An 18,375-nucleotide genomic window follows, 5' to 3' on the forward strand; every position below is an offset into this window, starting at 1 on the left:
GTTTCAAATTATTTTTTTTCCATTTGATATTGAGTATACGTGGACAAAATATACTAAAATTTAGGATTCATCTCAGGATTGTTCTTCGTTGATATTTAAAATTAAAATCCAGCATTGTTGTTATAAAGAGATGTTATATGAATGTTCCTGCTCCCAGCCACCTGAATGTCCGTGCTTGAAAAAGCAGTCTGTCCTTAACTAGTGCAGAGTGATCTATTGGGTTAATATTGTCATGGCAATATATAGCACTTTGCCAATTTACAGTGTCAGTTATTCATTAGTCTGTTTACTTACTAAAGAGGTGGTCCAGTTAACTACTCCTCTTCAGGAGTGCTTTCAGTCGAATTTGGGTATAAGGTACATAAGAGGGTAAGTGACAAAGTACTTAACTAATGAGTCTGGTTATTTGAGGCTGGGATATACGAATGAGTTGGAGTTTGTTGGCAAATCATTGTAGAGAACTAATGAGCCATCAGAGCCACCTAGTAGAGCCTAACCTACAATCAGGAGCAGATGATCCTAGTTGAAACTCAACAGACTCTGGGCACCTTCGTTAACATAGAGTGGGCATCGACTTAAAATAATGTGCTGAAGGTTTTAGAGACCAGTTGGGTGAGAGTAGAAGTGATAGATGACATATCATACATTTGTATTTGAAATCGTGCCCTTGTACTGTGATATAAGCATGTATTTTAATAATGTCATAAATAGCTTACATTTTAAACAAATTCTGCTTATTGCAACTGAGCAACACTGCCTGCACCTGCCTGCAAACTCTACATATTTTCTTCACATTTAATTTGTGCTTCTGCTGTGCAGTTGTCCATATTCAGAGTAGTTATCCATTTGTATTATATATTTATTCCTTAAATTGATCTGCATCTTCCCATTTAGTCGCAAGCTCAGAATTTAGTAGCACACTCCTCATGTTTTTTCAAGTATTGGGTGCTTTTGTTTAGAAATAATATTTGGCTCTGCTTAAGCCCACTGATTAGATCTAGTGTCTGTCTGAATACATTTTAGGTAAACTGCCACTCTGCATCATCCAAACCATGGCAACAACTAGGTGTGAGAAATTGTACCAGTAGTGTGAATCAATTATAGTGAGCACTAACTTTCCCTTGCAGTATTGTCTGTAGCATTTTTTAATAGAGGGAATATTGGTTAAAGTCTAACGTATGGTAGTGGTTAGGGATACCTCTGAATTGGAAATGGTAATTTGATTCAGCTGGTACATTTAAAGTGCATTTGAAGTTTCCACTGTGTAACATGGTTATGCCTTGTTTTTTCTTATGCAAAGGGTACAACCACCTCTGAAAAAGTCTGGTGGAGACACTTCTGTTTTGGTGTAAAAGGGTAATTCTGTTAAGCTGAATGGGTAATGAAAACAATCATTAACATTCGATAGTCTCATAGAGAACTAAAATTCATTCTCAAAGATAGTTGTGCCTATAAAACCTATTTTTCTGAGAATTCATGAATTTCAAATTGGGAAATGCTAGGACAGCCCGCGACTGGACAACATTTCAAATATTTTTAGACTATGAATTTGATACTTTGGGTTATTATAACCTAGAGCAAATGTGTACATTTTAGAGTAACTGTACTGTACTGATGAGCTACAGTTATTTTAGAAATGCAGCTGTATTGTTACACTTGTAGCTGGTGCCAGAACCTGGGGTTTGAATGAGGTTATGTTAAGAAAAAGCATATTAATGTCTAATTTGAGAAATTGCATTCAGGCTCACCATGTAGAAATAAATCTGTACAAATGCATAAAAAATCTTAGGACTTACCTAACAGTTGGGAGGATAAACCGTCCGTTAACAGTGAAAGAGTTAACAAGGTCGCTATCAAAGTAGGAAGTGTATTTCTTTGAATGGTTAGTCAATTTCCTTTGGTTTACTGACATTTTTGCACTAAAGGCAATTGGAGACTACTTAAATGGTACATGACTCTAATGTGGCTTTTAAATAATGTCACAGTACATTCACACACAAATTACACCAGTGACTTACATGTCAGATACATGCTTTCTCCAATATTAAAATTCAAAAGTGCTATTTTACCGCATAGGCCTGCCAATATCTCCTGTTAAGACCGGTTTTAAAGTATAAAAGCCATACTTTCGTAGATTTGAATCCGAGAAGAACTAAAACATCCATCTGTTGAATTAATTGCCAAACTTAGATCTTTCGTAAAAGTACTGCAAAGATAATTTTAATAAACGTTGTTCATCTTTGCCTAGGTTCTTCCAAGTTCTCTTCTACTTTAGTGAATAAGAATAGGTTTTGTGTTTCTGAGGAAAGGAAAGCATGACTCCCATAGGAAAGCAAATGGCCTATGTAAGTGGATGTCCTATAAACAGAGCAGTGCTTCAGAAGTTGGTGAACTAAGTTTTGAACTTTATTGGGAAATGATTGCTCTGTCTTTAGCTAGTACTACTATAAGAAAGACTCCAATTCCAGATACTTGTGAACAAAACATGATTTGGAAGAACGTTAGAAGGAGGACCCTTTGCATGTTTGCCTGAGACAGTCCTGAGGCTTGGATACTGTAATCCCTTGTGCCCAAGTTTTGAAAATGCAACTGAAGGATTAGACCAGCTGGGCTCCTGTAATTCCAGGCAGATGAATGACACTGAAGGGTGCTTTTTTGGCAGAGTCTGCAAACTAGTTGTGACAAACTTTTGTCTGGACTGTAGTTAAAGGGCGCGATTGAGCAGATTTCTGCGCTCTTTCTGTGACCTACTAAACTGGGAAGCCACCCACCAGTTTGGGAGCTTTAGGATAGGTTGTAAGGAAAGCTGCGCATGATCCTAACAAATTAGGCTTTTTTTTTTACTTGGGCTCCTGCCATGCATAAACCTGTAAACTGTGTTTCACCTTCCCATTTCTCATGATCGCCTTTTGATGTTTTTGTCCAAACATGTGTAACTCCTGATCCCCTTAACAGTTTTTATTGTTTTGGTATTTGTACCAAATTTTATCTTACAATATTTTTGGCTGTTTGATGTTTTTTACTTGACAGTAGTTTTAAGTGCTGCGTTTTTGCTTTACACATACTGTTCTCTGATAGAAATTTTCTTTGCTCAAAATAGCAGTAGGGGGTTTGGAGCATGAATCCTTTTTTGGATTCACATGCTGTGCCTGTATTCTGCCATCTTGAGCTTGAGTCCGAAAACATGTTTGTCCTTCTCTTTTCTCTTTTTGTTGTGGGCATAGTCAGCCACCATATGGTGGGTAGTTCATCCTCTGTGTGACGTCGGACGGCACCCCGTAAATTCCTGTGCATTGTAGCCATCTTCAGGTTATTTTTTCTGCTTTGAGGCTTAGAAGCATGACAGGAATTCTGATGAATCCTTGGAAAAACAGAGGAAAACCAGAAAAACACAAACACTGGAGGCATGGGAATGACGGAATACCAGAGCTGGGGAGTCTTTGCTATCTTGATGGGTACCATGCCGGTGAAACCTTCATGGCCGGAGAATGAAGAGGAGAAACGCAGCAAAGGGTCATGAAAAATGCCACCTTTATGTTCTGCTGCAACTGCCACTGCAAGTTTGCGCAGAGGGATCCACACGAGGTCGGCATCTGTGCCTGCCTAAAGACCATAAGGATGAAGATTGCAAAGCCTGCACCGATTTTGTACCAAAGACACTCCAGTTACAACGCTGACACTGACTGATGCAATGGCTAGAAGTCACAAGAATCCCTGAAAGACCTTGGCCTATCCAGTGAAAATGAGGAGGACATTGGGAGGCTGAACCAGCGCATGGAAGGGTGTCTGATGCTGAAGACATAGACGCAGAAAAGAGGGAAGCTCTCAGAAAGGCTGTGAAAGACGCAGAAAAAAAATGGCAGACTGTAAAAAAGCCACGGAAAGTCTCAGGCGTTAAGTCATTGGACTCGAAGTCCCTGAAAGCAGACTTTGCATCTAAACACCCGGTGACTAAAGAACAGCACAAACATAAGGAGCTGCATGGGTCCCGACCAAAAGCCACTAATAGGGGTGTAAGCCTTATACAAAACCCTTGATACAAACGGGTGATCGAGTGGTAGCAATGCCAAACAAAGGGCGCTTAAGGTCAAACGGAAAACGCAAAGTCATGAGGCCGAAATAATATCCCTTCTCCAGACGAAGGAGGAGGAGTTGATGATTCCCTGAGTGAGTTTCGCACCCGAACAAGTTCCTCGGGATCCACTGAGCACGAATAGGCAATTATGGAGGCTTCCTCGAACCTGGAGCTACACGAGGAAGAACAGGAGTTGTTCTTTGAGTTTGAGGACAAAAAGACTGCAACGTTGGAGAAACAGTCAGTTCTAGGACACATTACACAGCCTCAACCCCATGCCACCGGAGGGGGGCGTGGATAACTCCACATTCAGGACTTCGCCCCTGAATGACCTGTCCTTGTACAGCAGCCTGATTAAAAGGGCAGCAGACGTGTATGGGGTCCAACTGGAGGAAGGAAAGGAATACTCTTGCTTCCTACCAGATACATTCCCAGAAAGCAAATATCTATCTGCCCATGCTTCTCAGCATCCTTGACCAAGGGAAGAAGGCTTTCATAAAGCCAGCCATGGCAAGAGCAATAACCTCTTTTGTGGAGAAGTACAAACATTCCACACAGGACCACCCCCGCCCAATACATGGATTCTATCATTGTGACAACCACAAGAAAAACACGACTCCCCCTGTCAACTAGGCCACCATCAGAGAGGGAGAGTAATACACTGGTAGGCAGGAAGAGTATCCCAAACAAAGGAGGATAGCCAACTCCAATCTGCTCCTATAACCAATATGGCCACCAGCAGTGGAACAAGATCGAAGGGCTGATACAACACCTTCCACAAGGCCGTAGTCCAGAATGGAAAAATATCACTAACTCCGGTCTTAGTTCTGCCCTTGATGCAGCAGACAAAGCCAGCAGCCATGTGCATAGGTACCGCACTCCGGAGACACAGCTTCGGTGACCAATATGCCTTTCATAGGCAAGGCCCTTTTCGGTCAGGCGGTAGGCCATGCACCACAACAAATTAAAAAAAAGGACAATGACACTGTGTATGCCATTGGGGCACTGTAGTTCAAAGCGTCCTTTTGAATAAGAGTAGCGCGTTGCCAGAATACCAGCAGGTTGGGCTGTCCAGCCACCCATCAACACAATCAACAGCAGCAAAGCTTCAATCATCAGGTTTCACAGCACCAGACGCCAGCAATGGTAATACCCTTCAAGGCAGCCCTATTTGCATGTCCCTCTGAGGGCAAAAACATTGAAGGTACAGGAACTCACACAATTGCAAAAAGAAATCAAGGAACTCATCCCAAAAGGATCCATAGAGAGCACTCCTCCAAAGGAGGCGGGCAGTGGCATTTACTCAATGTAATTTCTAGTGCCAAAACACGATTTTAACACTGATGCAGATTTTAAACCTTGTGTATCTAAATATGTTCCTACGAACTCGACACTTCAAAATGACAATGCTATAAGAGGTAATCCCACTCTAAAGGAAGAGATTACATTGCTACCTTGAATCTAAAGGACACCTACTTGCACATACACATCACCAGAGAAACAAAACGTTTCTCATGTTCATCCTGGACTGGGTGCAATACCAATTTAGAGTTCTACCATTTAGCATAAAATCCACACTGAGGATGTTTACAAAAAGTCTAGCTGCAGTGGCAGCACATTTGAGAAGACGGGGTATCCATCTCTACCCATAGCTAGACGCTGAGGCAAACATGCCACCAAGATATGCTAACAGTATTCGCAACGCTACCACGCCTCGGGTTTACTAAAAGAAATACTCACCAAATCAGAACAGGTGAAAGTATTCCTGGGAGCAAGCAACCCTGAATTCAAGAATAACACAGGCATACCCAGTCCTCAAGGGAACAGGAGCAATTGCAGAAAAAACTCGCCTTTACCAGAAGAGACATTTGACATTGAGGACTGTCATGAAATTGATGGCCATGGTGGCATCATGCATTCCCCTCATAACACATGCGAGACAGCACATGCAGCCCTTACAGTAATGAATCTACAACAGGTGGTCACAAGCTGCTGGGAGGATTTAGTGGTTGTCACAGCAAGAGTGCAAATAGAAATAGAATGGTGGAATCCGACAAATGTGAACATAGGTAGACAACTTACAAGTGCCTATAGCGACCATAATGACTAATGCAACCCACAAAGGCTGCGTAGGACTCTGGAGCCTGCGGACCCCATTTAACACGTCAACTATCTGGAACTAAAGACAGTTTTCTTAGCATTGAAAGTATTCCAACCGCACTTAGGGGCATGCAGTACTAGTCCAGACAGACAATACAACAACTATGTTCTACCACAGCAAGCAGAAAGGGACAAAGTCATTCCCACTGACGAGTTTAGCGCCGGAGATATGGAAATGGCGATCCAAAGGAACACTACACTAATAATAATCCACCTCCCGGGGAAGCCGAACAGAAGGCAGACAGATTGAGCGGCAAGAAAGCATCTCCCACATTTGGGAGATAAAACAGGAAATACTGGACAGAGTATTCAGACATTGGGGCATACAAAGCATAGACCTATTCATAAACCCAGAAAAAGGAAATTGCCAAGTTTTCACGTCCAGGTTACCACACCACCAATCCAAGAGGGATGGACTGTTGATTGTCAGACAGATTTGCACACACCTTTTTGCCAATACCCCTGAGAAGGGTATACCCAGATGTGGGTCCCGTGCTCGCTACGCCACCAGATTCAAGCTAGCCTGGCTGATGAAGGGTGTTACCCCGAGACCGGTTCCAGGATGCTTGTTTCTGCTCCAGGGGGGGCCTGCCCTGGCAGTTCAGGCTGGACTGTTCCCATGGGGAGCAGGGTCAGGACTTATTTGCATATGACTTGGTCTAAACTTTAATGGCGTGGCATGCAAGGAAAGATGGATTTAACCCAAATCTGTGACTGGGGGTGAATGATTGACTAATTCAGCAGTCCTCCCATCATCTTTTCTTTTTACACAGGGAAATGGAGCAGGTACATTCACTGGTGCAGCAACAACATGAAGATGGAAGCAAATACAGAGCACAGTACGGTGCTAACATACCTCACCCACCTAGTGTAAAACAGCCTCACCTGGCCGCAACACAAGCCTACACCAGAGGTACAACAGAGCACAGTCTCTTCACACTCCCGGTAATGAAAAGATTCCTTGAATGATCAAAAAGAGTAGCACTAGCGGGGGGGGGGGGGGGGGGGGGGACGACCAATGCCATTGTGGAACCTGAACACTGTGCTCACACAATTGATCAGACTTTGGATCAATGCACAAGACAGAGTTGAATTTCTGACCCTTAAGACAGCATTCACAATAGCGATCACGTCCCTGCACAGTTAGTGAGCTACAAGCATTAATATTACAAGAACCATACCTTCAAATTCACAGAGATAAGTTTGTCCTGTGAACAAACCCACTGCCTGAAGAGTTTTCCAGATTCACATGCTGTCCACCTACCTCCACGGGGGAAGTGGCACTTGAAGATGAATAACACTTCCAGGCAAGAGTAATACCGAAAAGGAAATAAAAGGGGGGAGAAAAGAATCTGAAGATTAGTGATCTTGAAGATTAGTGATCACGCACAGGTACTTCCGGTGCATCGCCTGATGTCACACAGGGGGTGGAGTCATCACCAAATGGTGGTCGGCGACCCTCACAACAACCAAATGAAAACAAGCATTGGCAAAGCCAATAGGTCTCTCCTTTGGGATCTTATAATGTAGCAATGTAACAGTTGTTTTTGCACTAAGGATTTTGTTTTGGATAATTAAACAATTTTGGGGTTTTATTGAACGTGGAAATAAGTTTTCTAGCAGTTTGGCTTATCCCTGAGTTAATGTGTAGAGCATGTGCGCAATGCGTACCTAGCAACACCATACTAGGCCCACCATAAAAGGAACTTGATACAAGGTTATATGAAGAATAGCCTTTGTATTTTCATAACACATATTAGAATAGTAATTGTACACTAATAATGCCTAAAAAGTGTATCAATTGTGGACAAGGCTGGCTTTGAGGGAGAGCACTTGAGTTCAAAATGCTACAGGGCCGCGCTCTATTTATTTAATAATAACACGTTCGAAATGTTTGTTTAATAATGCAAAAGTGTATAAATTGTGGACGAGGATTAGCTTTGTGTGCGTGTTTAAAATGTCCAGGCAGCATTCAAAACAAGGAGGCACGTTTTGCGAGTGGTGTGCGATGTGCGCGCGCTGTAAGGTTGCCCGCTAGCGATGCACGTAATGAGCCATGACGAAAGAGGAAAGCCAGATGGCGTCTGTGCGCGTAACTGTGGGCGTAATCGCAAGCTTTAGGCCACATCAGTCCTCTATACAACATATTATTAGCCCTGCAATATAGCTCATCCACAACAGGACTATACTAGATAGCGGTTGTGACAGCAAACCCAGATAGCAAAATTCCCTTCCTGTGATACTCCTCCCATTTACAGTGGGTGTAAATTAATGTTGTTTTATCTCCAAAAATAAACTCCTTATTTTGCCACCGAGCCTGATCTTTTACTTCTTCCCGACTGTTTTTCCTCTACCTACAGGATTCAGAATTATCCTTTCTACAGCACTCCTTATGCAAAACTGAATTTTATCAGTATATTGTAGCCTGGACTGCATCCTCATATTCATTTTTGAGGCCAGAATGCGTTTTACACTAAGACAATTGTGCAGCACACATTCTGGCTGTTTGTGTTCTTCTGATGCAATAATTTTGCCGCAAATGGTGTAATTACGTGACATGGTATAATGACGTAAATCTGGCTTTTTCACTTGAGTGTAACTTGAAATTCCGCCAGCGTAATTTATATAACACCTGCGCCTAACTTTTAGAGAGCGGGAGAGAGCACCAGAATCTTCGACAAGGTAAAAAAAAAATTTCACTTTTCTGAGACACAAACTGCATATTTTTGCACCGGTTACCTTTTTGTATGGGAGAGTAATTTATGGGACCTATATTATCTGCCATATCATCTGCACAAATGTAGATGTGTCAATGAATTCCAACTCTGCGGTTCCTAAGTGTAACTTTTCTGACCATGAATTGAGTATGTGCTTAGAATGGATCAGATTGTCTAGGTAGAGGAGTTGGGTGGTTTAATGCATGTGTCAAATTTACCTAAGATGCTGTTCGTTTCTGCTGTGCACATTACCCAGTTTGGTGATAGGAAATGATGATTTTAATAGACAGATTTGCAGTCTTTTTTTTTTAATGTCCCGTGGTATTTTTAGGTTTGCTTTTTGGTCCATCTAAGAATTTGGAAAATCAGGCTGCAATTTTATCATGAGAATGTCCCTTCTGTGCTTCCTTCAGACTTTTATATAGCTCGAACTTGACCCGAATCGGGTATCAGAGCGCTTTACATACCACCAGTTGCATTACATTATATTTTTTTTTTTGTTAGGCACGGGGAGGTTAAGGAATTTGCCCATAATCACAGGATGTTCAGCTTCATTGCCGAGACTCGAACCCAGTTCTTTTTACATTTGCAAAGTGAAGAGCCTTTTATGGAAAATAACTCGTTCGGAATATGAACACATATCTCTTATGTCTTAAAAGCATCTACATAGCGCACATTGGACTAAATTAATTTTACTGCAAGTTACCGTCTCTATATATTTTTCTGGGTCCATTCCTGTATCTCAAGTTTTACTGGGCTTTTGTGAAAAACGTTTTTTGCTTCAGCTTTATTATGAATGTTAATGTATTTACTTTGAGAACGTCGACCATTCCAATGTTTACAGTGACGAAGAGCCTTAGGTGGAACGCAATAGGTAAGTAACGCCTGTTTGGAATCCCAACCCATGTCCGTGTAATCCTGTTCCATGAGGATCGCACTGCTTGGTGCTAATGGTGCTTCATCAAGAATGTGGTGAGTCAGGCAGTGCTCAGTTTCAACGCTTTGCCGTGGATGCTTTTGGCACAGAGAGTAGTCTGTATATTGCATTAATAAGCATTTGAAGTATAGGATTAGGGGTGTTGGGTGGTAATTGCAGGGATCACTTTGGAACACATTGGCTGTTCTGCATGTTCTGGATACCCACGCGGGTCACAGATACACGTGTGATTTTGACCATGGTTGCATGTTTTGGGGCCCGTCCATCCCTCTACTTTGCCCTGATCTGATCTCTCTCCTGCCTTGTCTGCAGAAGTCCGGCAAGGTGCCCGTGAGCCCACTGGAGATTCAACAGAGGGCATGCCACTTGTCTGCTCTCCTGAAGCAGAGGCCAGTGATGCATCAGGTGACTTCTGCATAGTCTGTTTTCATGTGAATGAATCTCCATTCTGTAGCAAGATGGCAGCATATAGTACATTGTATCGATCTTGCATTTTAAAAGGGCATCTGTTGACCTAGTGGACCATCCAACATTTGCAGTTTATCTTTATTTGCACATATACGGTCAGGCTGGAAACTGGGACCTGTTGATCGTCTATAGTATTATCCTTTGCACTGTAGACAAAGGTCAATATGTTCTAGTGCTAGAGCAGGTGGTTTTTTGAATGATATTGACTTGTTATAAAATGCTCTCCCCTGACTTGACTCTTGAGTGAACACTTTTGTATATAGCCGTTTTACAGCTGGAAACTTGTAAATTACTTCATTGGATTGTGTAGGCTGACAGACTAGATTTTGTTAATCTGTGTATGGGCCTCACCTAGCTTCTCTTCTTCCGGCAACTGTTGAGCGCTCCTTCAGTGAAGTTGTGCAGTTTGGAGAAACGCACATGTAGTGATTTTTTTAGGTCTCGCCTGTCGATGCGCATGCGCATCGAGCAAGCGAGACTATAGGGGCTCATCTACACTTTATCTAACTTGCAAGGAATCGTGGCGATTCCTTGCAGTGCCCGTGACTTTTAAGCTCAATGCGCATGTGCATTGAGCTTAAAAGCGCGTGCACAGCCGCCCGCATTCCTCCGACACCTTTGAAGTGAAGCTTAGCTTCACTTCAAAGGCCCGGTTCTTCACACCCACATGCCGCTCTGCCCTGCTCCGCCCCCTCCCCTGAGTCATCCTGCCTGCCCCTTCCCGCCGTGTCGCATTTCTCCTCCCCCCTCCCCCCTCCCCTCCGTCTTGTTAAATCCATTTCTCCATTCCACTAACATTCTTTCCAGACACTTCTCTTCACAACCGCCCAACTTCAACGCCCGTCTCCTCACTCTATTCTTTTTACAACCAGTTCACTCCCCGTTTCTCCACTACCTCTTTGCTGCTCTCCCTCTCACTTATGTTCGTTTCTCTTCTCTCTCCCTCCTCTTGTGGGTGACTACCTCCCTCACGGGTCCCCCTCTGACCCATTAACGGCTCTTTCCTCCCTGCACTGCCCCCTCACCGTCTCGCATCCTTTCACGGCCTCCCTTCACTATCATTATCCCTCCTGTTTAATGGCCCCGTCTGCACTGGCCTCTCGCTGCTGTCTCCAACTCTCAGTCCACTCCACTCCTTCCTTCCTTCATTCGTAGCGCTCACTTATTCACCCTTTACATCCGCAGCCTTGGCTCTCTCGCGTCCCGCCCTTATGTCTGCCTCCCCTTCCGCCTCTCCGCCCCCTGCCTTGGCTCTCTCCGATAAAGATATAATGTATGTTGCATATCTCCGGCAGCACAGATGGAAGGAGTGCAGTCGTTAGCCTGTATGACTTGATGATGCAATTGTCATCTGACCTCCACCAATATTAATCAACAGTTATTTGCTTCCACACAAATAGACATCCATTCCCATGCTATTTGCTTGTAATGTTTCACATTCCCATTCAATACCCCAAAGTTACGAGCCGAGCCTCCCTGCTCATGGTTCAGCCGTGAGTATCAACGGCTCTCGATGCTGTGTGCAGGGTCTGCCGACAGCTGGGTCTAGGCAAATAAAACCGATGAAGTGCATGCTGGGAGTCAGCTTGTGGTGACAGCACCCAATACATCCGTTTCAAAGCCACCAGGGCCTTTTGGAGTTCAAGGAAAGGCCCCAGCCGTAATGAGCGCTTTGTTTAGTAACTGACGGTCTACGAATTGCTCTTCAGTCTGCCTGTTTGATCTGTTAACTGTTCAATACAGTCGCACCTCCCTTTCAGGGATTTGCACTTTAATTTGTGAAGTGGTTAACTGAAAGAATGTTTAAAATAGGTTAGATTCTGCATTTCCCATCCTGAAATGTATGATCTGCTGCGGTTAGTGACATAGTAAGATTGTTATCGACCCGGGTGCAAACAAGGACATTTTTAGGTTTCCCGCCCAGCCCCCCCCCAAACCCCCCCCCCCACCTGCCCCCACCTGCAGCTCGACGACTACTAAAAAAAATAAGCATTTGCAATGCAATAGGTCTCGCATTTACGCAAGTTTGAGCTATTGGCATTGTAAATGAAAATGCCTTTTTTTTTATTTTTAAACATAAATAAAAGGCAACTGTTGAGCGCTCCTTCAGTGAAGTTGTGCAGTTTGGAGAAACGCACATGTAGTGATTTTTCTAATAAGCTATACTGTATACGTTACATGGTCTTCTAAAATAAAGATTGCTTTACACTATCTATTGTTAAGCAGCCTACGAGGACAAACGTTTAGTCCTTTTGAGTTGTGCATATTTGTGTTTTGAAGTGACTACCAATATGTTTATGTGCAAATTATACTTTTAACATTTAGTGGGTTTACACCTGCGGCTAATGTTCATCAATGAAATTAAGTGCTCTTATTCTGCTGTTTATCAAGAGGTTTTTTAATACTCTGGCCATCCTTTTATCAGTTACTAAGGGTATAATTTGTATTCTTTCTTTCAACCTGTAAGCATGCAAAATGATAATTTCCTTCTTACTTAATAGCTCATATCATCTCGGGGGATGCTAGGATAAAGTTGCTTTCTCGCCTCAAGCACCACAGCTATTTGCAGTAAACATTATATCACTAACATATCTCAGCTTTATTGCGTACTTATGTAGAAAACGTCAGTTTAAGATCGTAGTTGAGCTTCCAACAGTTATATGCAACATGATTACTTTGTACTCTGAAAATCTGTTACACACTATAAAACAAGTTCATTTTCTTTGTTTAAATTTCTTTTATTGCTTTTCAACATTAAGTACAATAGGCCAGTAAATGCCTTACATTCATCGGAATACAATCCGGCTTGAAATCCACGTCTGGCTTACAAAGTCAACGAGGAGTGAAAAAGACAACAAAACTCCCCCCTCCTCCCCTCCCCAGCAAACTGTCTAGGTAAGGCAGGTTCGGGTTTATGTCGTGAGAGTAAGGGGCCCTCAAGTGGTGTGACAGGAATTAAGCGCGGTGGATCTACGAGGCGCAGGAGCCGGAGATATTTGGGGCATGTGAGCTCTCTGAACTCGGAGGTAAGCAGGTTAAGGAAAGGCTCCCAAAGGTCATGGAAGGACGCTGTCGGGCGGGCCACGGTACGTGAAATCCTCTCCATTCCCAGGATCCCCCACAACCTATGGAGCCAGCCAAGGCGTGTTGGTGTTGTTGAGGTGCCCCAGTGTGTAAGAATGTTTTGGATTGTGGCGCCTAGTGCCAGGGCCATCTGTTTGCCTTGTCTAGATTTAAGCGGCAATGTGAGAGCGTGGCCATCTGTTTGCCTCGTCTTGATTTAAGGGAAAATGTGAGAGCGTTTGGGAGGCCTAGCAAAACATACACAGGGAAGCGAGGTATCTGTGTGTCAAAGTGAGAGTCGATGACATTAAGCGTCTGTCGCCAATAATCCTCCAATAGTGGGCATTCCCAGAGAAGGTGAGTGAGAGTACCAAGAGAGCCGCATGCTCTCCCAACAGAGGGGACTGCGAGAAGGATTGCCACGGTGGAGATGTTCAGGGGTCAAATACCAATAAGTAGCCACCTTGGTGGCCGTCGCAGTGGATGTCATGTTGCAAGCCGTGTGTGGGGCTCTGTAGTAGATTGTTGACCATTCTTTCCATGTCAGTTCTCTGCCCAGATCTCTTTCCCAGCGGAGCTGTCCTGGGGTTCTCCCCTCCAGAGGCATGGGCACACAAACTTATATAGGTCCGAGGTAAGGCGAGCGTCCAAGTGGCGGGTAAGAAGCCATTTCTCGAAAGAGGTGAGACGACGCTCCGTGCCTGCACGAATGTCGCTCTGGAGTACCCAATGGCGGAAGTGGAGGTACCTGTACCGCTCAGTTTCGGGTATGCCCAGGTCCCTGCGAAGGTCTGTAAACGTTCGAAGGCCGTCAAGATCAAAGAGGTGGTCAATGGATCTGTTTGCTTCCCCCGTCCATTTCTGGAATTCAGTCTCGTCCAGCCCTGGTGTAAAATGAGGATTGCGGACTGTAGGTGTAAGGGGAGCGGGTAAGGTAGTTAACCCACGATCAACTGTCACGATGTCCCACGCCAGAAGGATGGGGCGAGTCACCTCCGAGAGGTACAAATTGCAAGGCCTCCCAGTTGAGTGAGAAAGGGGATGCTCCAGAGGAAGCGGCCAGCGAGGGAGCGGTCCATGAAAAGCCAATGCGTTTCGGACTGTGGTCGAGACCATTCAACCAGGGTACGCAATTGGGCTGCCCTCCAGTAAGCCACTAGGTCGGGGATCCCCAGGCCCCCCTCGTTGGGACTGCGACAGGCTAGTTCTTTATTAATGCGGGCTCTCTGATCGCGCCAGATAAGGTGTTCCATATCCCGCTGTAAAGAGCTCAAAACCCTAGTGAGAGGAACCATCGGTATCGTCTGGAATATGTAGAGAATTTTGGGCAGAATTACCATTTTCACTGCTGCGATGCAACCGAGCCAGGACAGTGTGTGCGGCCTCCAGTTCCAGAGACAGTCCAGCACTTGTCAGAGCAGGGCCGTGTAATTCAGTGTTTTAGTGGAGGTAATGTCCGCAGCAATTTGCATTCCCAAGTATGGGAGGGATTCCCGAGCCCACTGGACAGGGTAGGAACGTTGCAAGAGATAGAGCGTATCAGGCGTCATTGCAAGAGCTAATGCCTGGGATTTATTCACTGGAATCCCAAGAGTGCTTGGGATTCCAGTTCTTGTCGAGGAACGCTACTGGACCTTAAATAACATAAGTAACAGGAACATTTTGCATCAAGTAACTGGATTATTTGCGGTGCCCTTACCTGGCTGGCGATGGCTGGAGTTCTCTGAGTATTCCTTCATCTTCACGGAGCTGTGATCGTGGGAGAGGACCGAGTCGACCCCCTTCTCCGGACACCTGGCTGCCCCTGGCCATCGGCGGAGCCTGGGACGGAGCCTGCTGGGGTGCTGACTGGAGCCTTCGTGGGGCACCTGATCGCCCCGTCGGAGGTTGAGACCGAGCTGCTCTGGCCATCAGAGGCGTCCGGTACGCCTGTGGGCGCCGCCACCGGTGCCGGCTGCAGGGGTCGGATTGCCGGCCTGGACTACTGCTGCGGTATCGGGGAGATATCTGCGGGGTCTGGAAGGACGACGGTCGTCTGGAAGCTGCCCCCATCGGCACCGGGAGCGGGAGGCGATCGGAGGTGTGGCGCCGCCACAGGAGCTGTCGGAGCGGTTCCCTGAGGCGGGCGGGAGCCGGAGGGAAGTCGACGGACGACAGGAGCTTTTCCCATCTGCGCCGAGAGCTGGAGGCGTTCGGAGGTGTGGCGCCGCCACAGGAGCTGTCGGAGTGGTGCCCTGAGGTGGGCGGGAGCCGGAGGGAAGTCGACGGACGACAGGAGCTTGTCCCATCTGCGCCGAGAGCTGGAGGCGTTCGGAGGTTTCGCGCTGCTGCCCAGGGAGCTGCCGGAGTGGAGCCCTAAGGCGGGCGGGATCTGTGTGGACAACGGACGTCAGGAGCTTGCCCTTTCCGCGCAGGGAGCTGGATGTGATGGCGCGGCCCAGGGGGGATGCCTGAGTGAGTCCTGAGGCGGACGGGAAAACACAGGGGAATTGCAGGAAAGGGGGAACAGGCAATCAGGAAACAAACAACAACGCCTATCGAGGCGGTAGGGGCTGCAGCCCTGCTGCTCTGGCCGTGAACGATCTTTATCCAGCAACCTGCCAGAAGTCGATGCACACTGCAGCTGTATACACTCTGGCTAGACCATCGATAAATAACTTTGCTATCAACGTACTTGCTGAGCAGAATTCACAAAAAAGGTGTTTATTTACCCCTCTCGCTTGTACACATTTTTTTGAAAAACCTCCTTTGTTCAAAATGGCTGGGGTCATAAAACTGTAGTAATAAATCCCCTCCTGTACCTCTGTTGCTCACGAGGCTCCTCAACTTAACTCCCCCACACAAGACCTCCATAACAGAGATAGGACTTCCTCCCAGCAAGCTAAGAACTGGGCTTGCTCACATAGAAACTGAAACTGCACTTCCCTGTTCTCAAAGCAACAACAACAAACAGAGGACTACCGTCTCTATCTTCCCTATTTGGCGGCCATTTTAGACTGGTCTCTCTCTCTCTCTTGGCGGCCAGCACGGACTAGTCATTCTCACTATCTGACCATCCCCTAAGACCTGGCCTTTTTAGATAGCACACTTTGCATAGCTCTGTATTTAAACCCTCGGGTGATTAAGTGTCTGCCTTTTATTGCAGTACTATACCTCTACTTGTATTTTGTACATTATTTGTAACCTGCACACATCTCACTTTTCTTCACTGGTAATGTACCGATCGCTACCTCAAATATTTCTGGCTGCTCACTAGTATCATTTTTGCTTCATGCAGCTTTTTGGTTGCACCGGTATTTTGTTTTCAGTATATCATCAGTATTATTTTTTCTCTTGTTTACTGTACGTTTTTGTAAGCTGCACCTATTTCACTTTTATTCCTGGAATGCACTGATTGATACCTCATATATCTTTGTATATTTTTGTACATTGTGTAAGCTGTACCCTTTGCTACCTCATATATTTTTGTATATTTCTGTACATTGTGTAAGCTGCACCCATTTCACTGTTTATTTTTGGATTGCACAAATTGCTACCTCTATATTTTGGTTATTTTGTTACTCACTAATGTCACTTGCATCCCATGTAACTTACTGTTTGCATTGTTTTTTGCACATGTGTATCACTATCGTTCACCCTCCCATACCCAACTATACCGCCATCCCAACATGGAGCCCATCGGCAGGCACACATATAAAATCAACTACCCATCTACACTCACCAAAAAAGCCGCTAAACACTTTAAACACAACTTCCTGAGGTCCCACCCTGAAACCCCCTTTGTCGACACCTACTTCTCACCGGTCAATGGATCCCTGAACATCGATATCATTTTCCACACCACTCGCAGAGCTCAATGGAGAAAAACGTTCCTCACCTTACTCACTGTCTCCACCACCAGGAAATCCGCTCATGGCCTAACTCTCTCCATCACACCATCCCAACTCTTCCTAGGCAGAACCACCATTACTATCTACAATAACGGGATTGTCCTAATTCAATCTACAGACAGGAACCTGGAACTACTAGACAACCTGTTCCCCACTTTCAAAGAGCACCTCTCCAATCCTCGGACTTCCACTTACATCCCCTCCAGTAATATCACCCCTGACTTCACAGCCCCTACCCACAACCCTTCTAACCTAGCTCAGCACCAGAACGACACGCTCCACACCTCTTCCCCATCACACTAGTCATTCACCCACCTGCTGTAACCACTCCTCAATCACAGACACAAATCTCTCCCCCTCATACACCAGCCGCCCCCCCACCTCCAACCCTGGGACCCCCACTCGTACCACTCCCACTCCTCTCCCCCCTGACATCACAGCCCCCACCCACAACCCCTCTAACATAGTTCAGCACCAGAACGACACGCATAACGACAAACCCCACCCTTTATCCCCCCCATTCTCAGTCCTCACTACCACCCTCTAACTAACCACGCAGAGCTCACTACATCTATTAACTTAACTCCCCCTCCCCACAACAGAACCATCACCAATCCCATTTCCCCTCCCACTCTCAGCCCCCACTACCCTATCTGCTCCCCCATCACCACTAACTTACACTCAACCTCCACCCGGCTCTCTCCGCCTGTCACCAACCCCCTCATCTGCACCACCAACCTACTCCCTACTTCATCCACACCCATCCCTCCAAAACCCTCCCTCCTCTCTAACACCAGCCCGTACACCGACACCACGGAGCCCTGCTCGAACACCAACCCACCCCCCCACCCGCACGCTCATTCTCAGTTCAGTCACGCACCCTTGATGCCCATCCCCAACACCAAGGCTTATCCCATGCTGGACAAGATTATGTCCACCCTCCTCCAGCTCAAAGAAGACATTCACACCATCAAGGAAGACATGCACACCATCAAAAAACTACTCTGCACACTCCCCAGACACCCCTCACTCACCACCACCCCCCCCTCCCAACTTGCCCCCCTC

The 18,375-nt window shown here is 45.6% G+C and overlaps 1 protein-coding gene across 27 annotated transcripts in view; it reads left to right on the top strand.

Annotated features, from left to right (window-relative positions):
* The window catches only part of MICAL3 (microtubule associated monooxygenase, calponin and LIM domain containing 3), a 2,019,125-nt gene that overhangs the window by 1,001,467 nt on the left and 999,283 nt on the right, over positions 1–18,375 (top strand). For 19 of the 27 annotated variants that reach the window (XR_013606836.1, XM_078673602.1, XM_078673604.1 and 16 more), the window contains one exon: positions 10,202–10,294. The exons of the other annotated variants lie outside the window; for them this stretch is intronic. Coding sequence is in view for 18 of the 19 variants with exons in the window: in XM_078673602.1 (XP_078529728.1) it covers positions 10,202–10,294 (93 nt within the window). In the remaining variant the exon portion in view is untranslated. The remainder of the gene's footprint in view (positions 1–10,201; positions 10,295–18,375) is intronic. 27 annotated transcript variants of the gene reach the window in all.

The sequence above is a fragment of the Lissotriton helveticus genome, chromosome 1_1 (genome assembly GCF_964261635.1).
Source record: "Lissotriton helveticus chromosome 1_1, aLisHel1.1, whole genome shotgun sequence".
Classification (NCBI taxonomy): domain Eukaryota; kingdom Metazoa; phylum Chordata; class Amphibia; order Caudata; family Salamandridae; genus Lissotriton; species Lissotriton helveticus.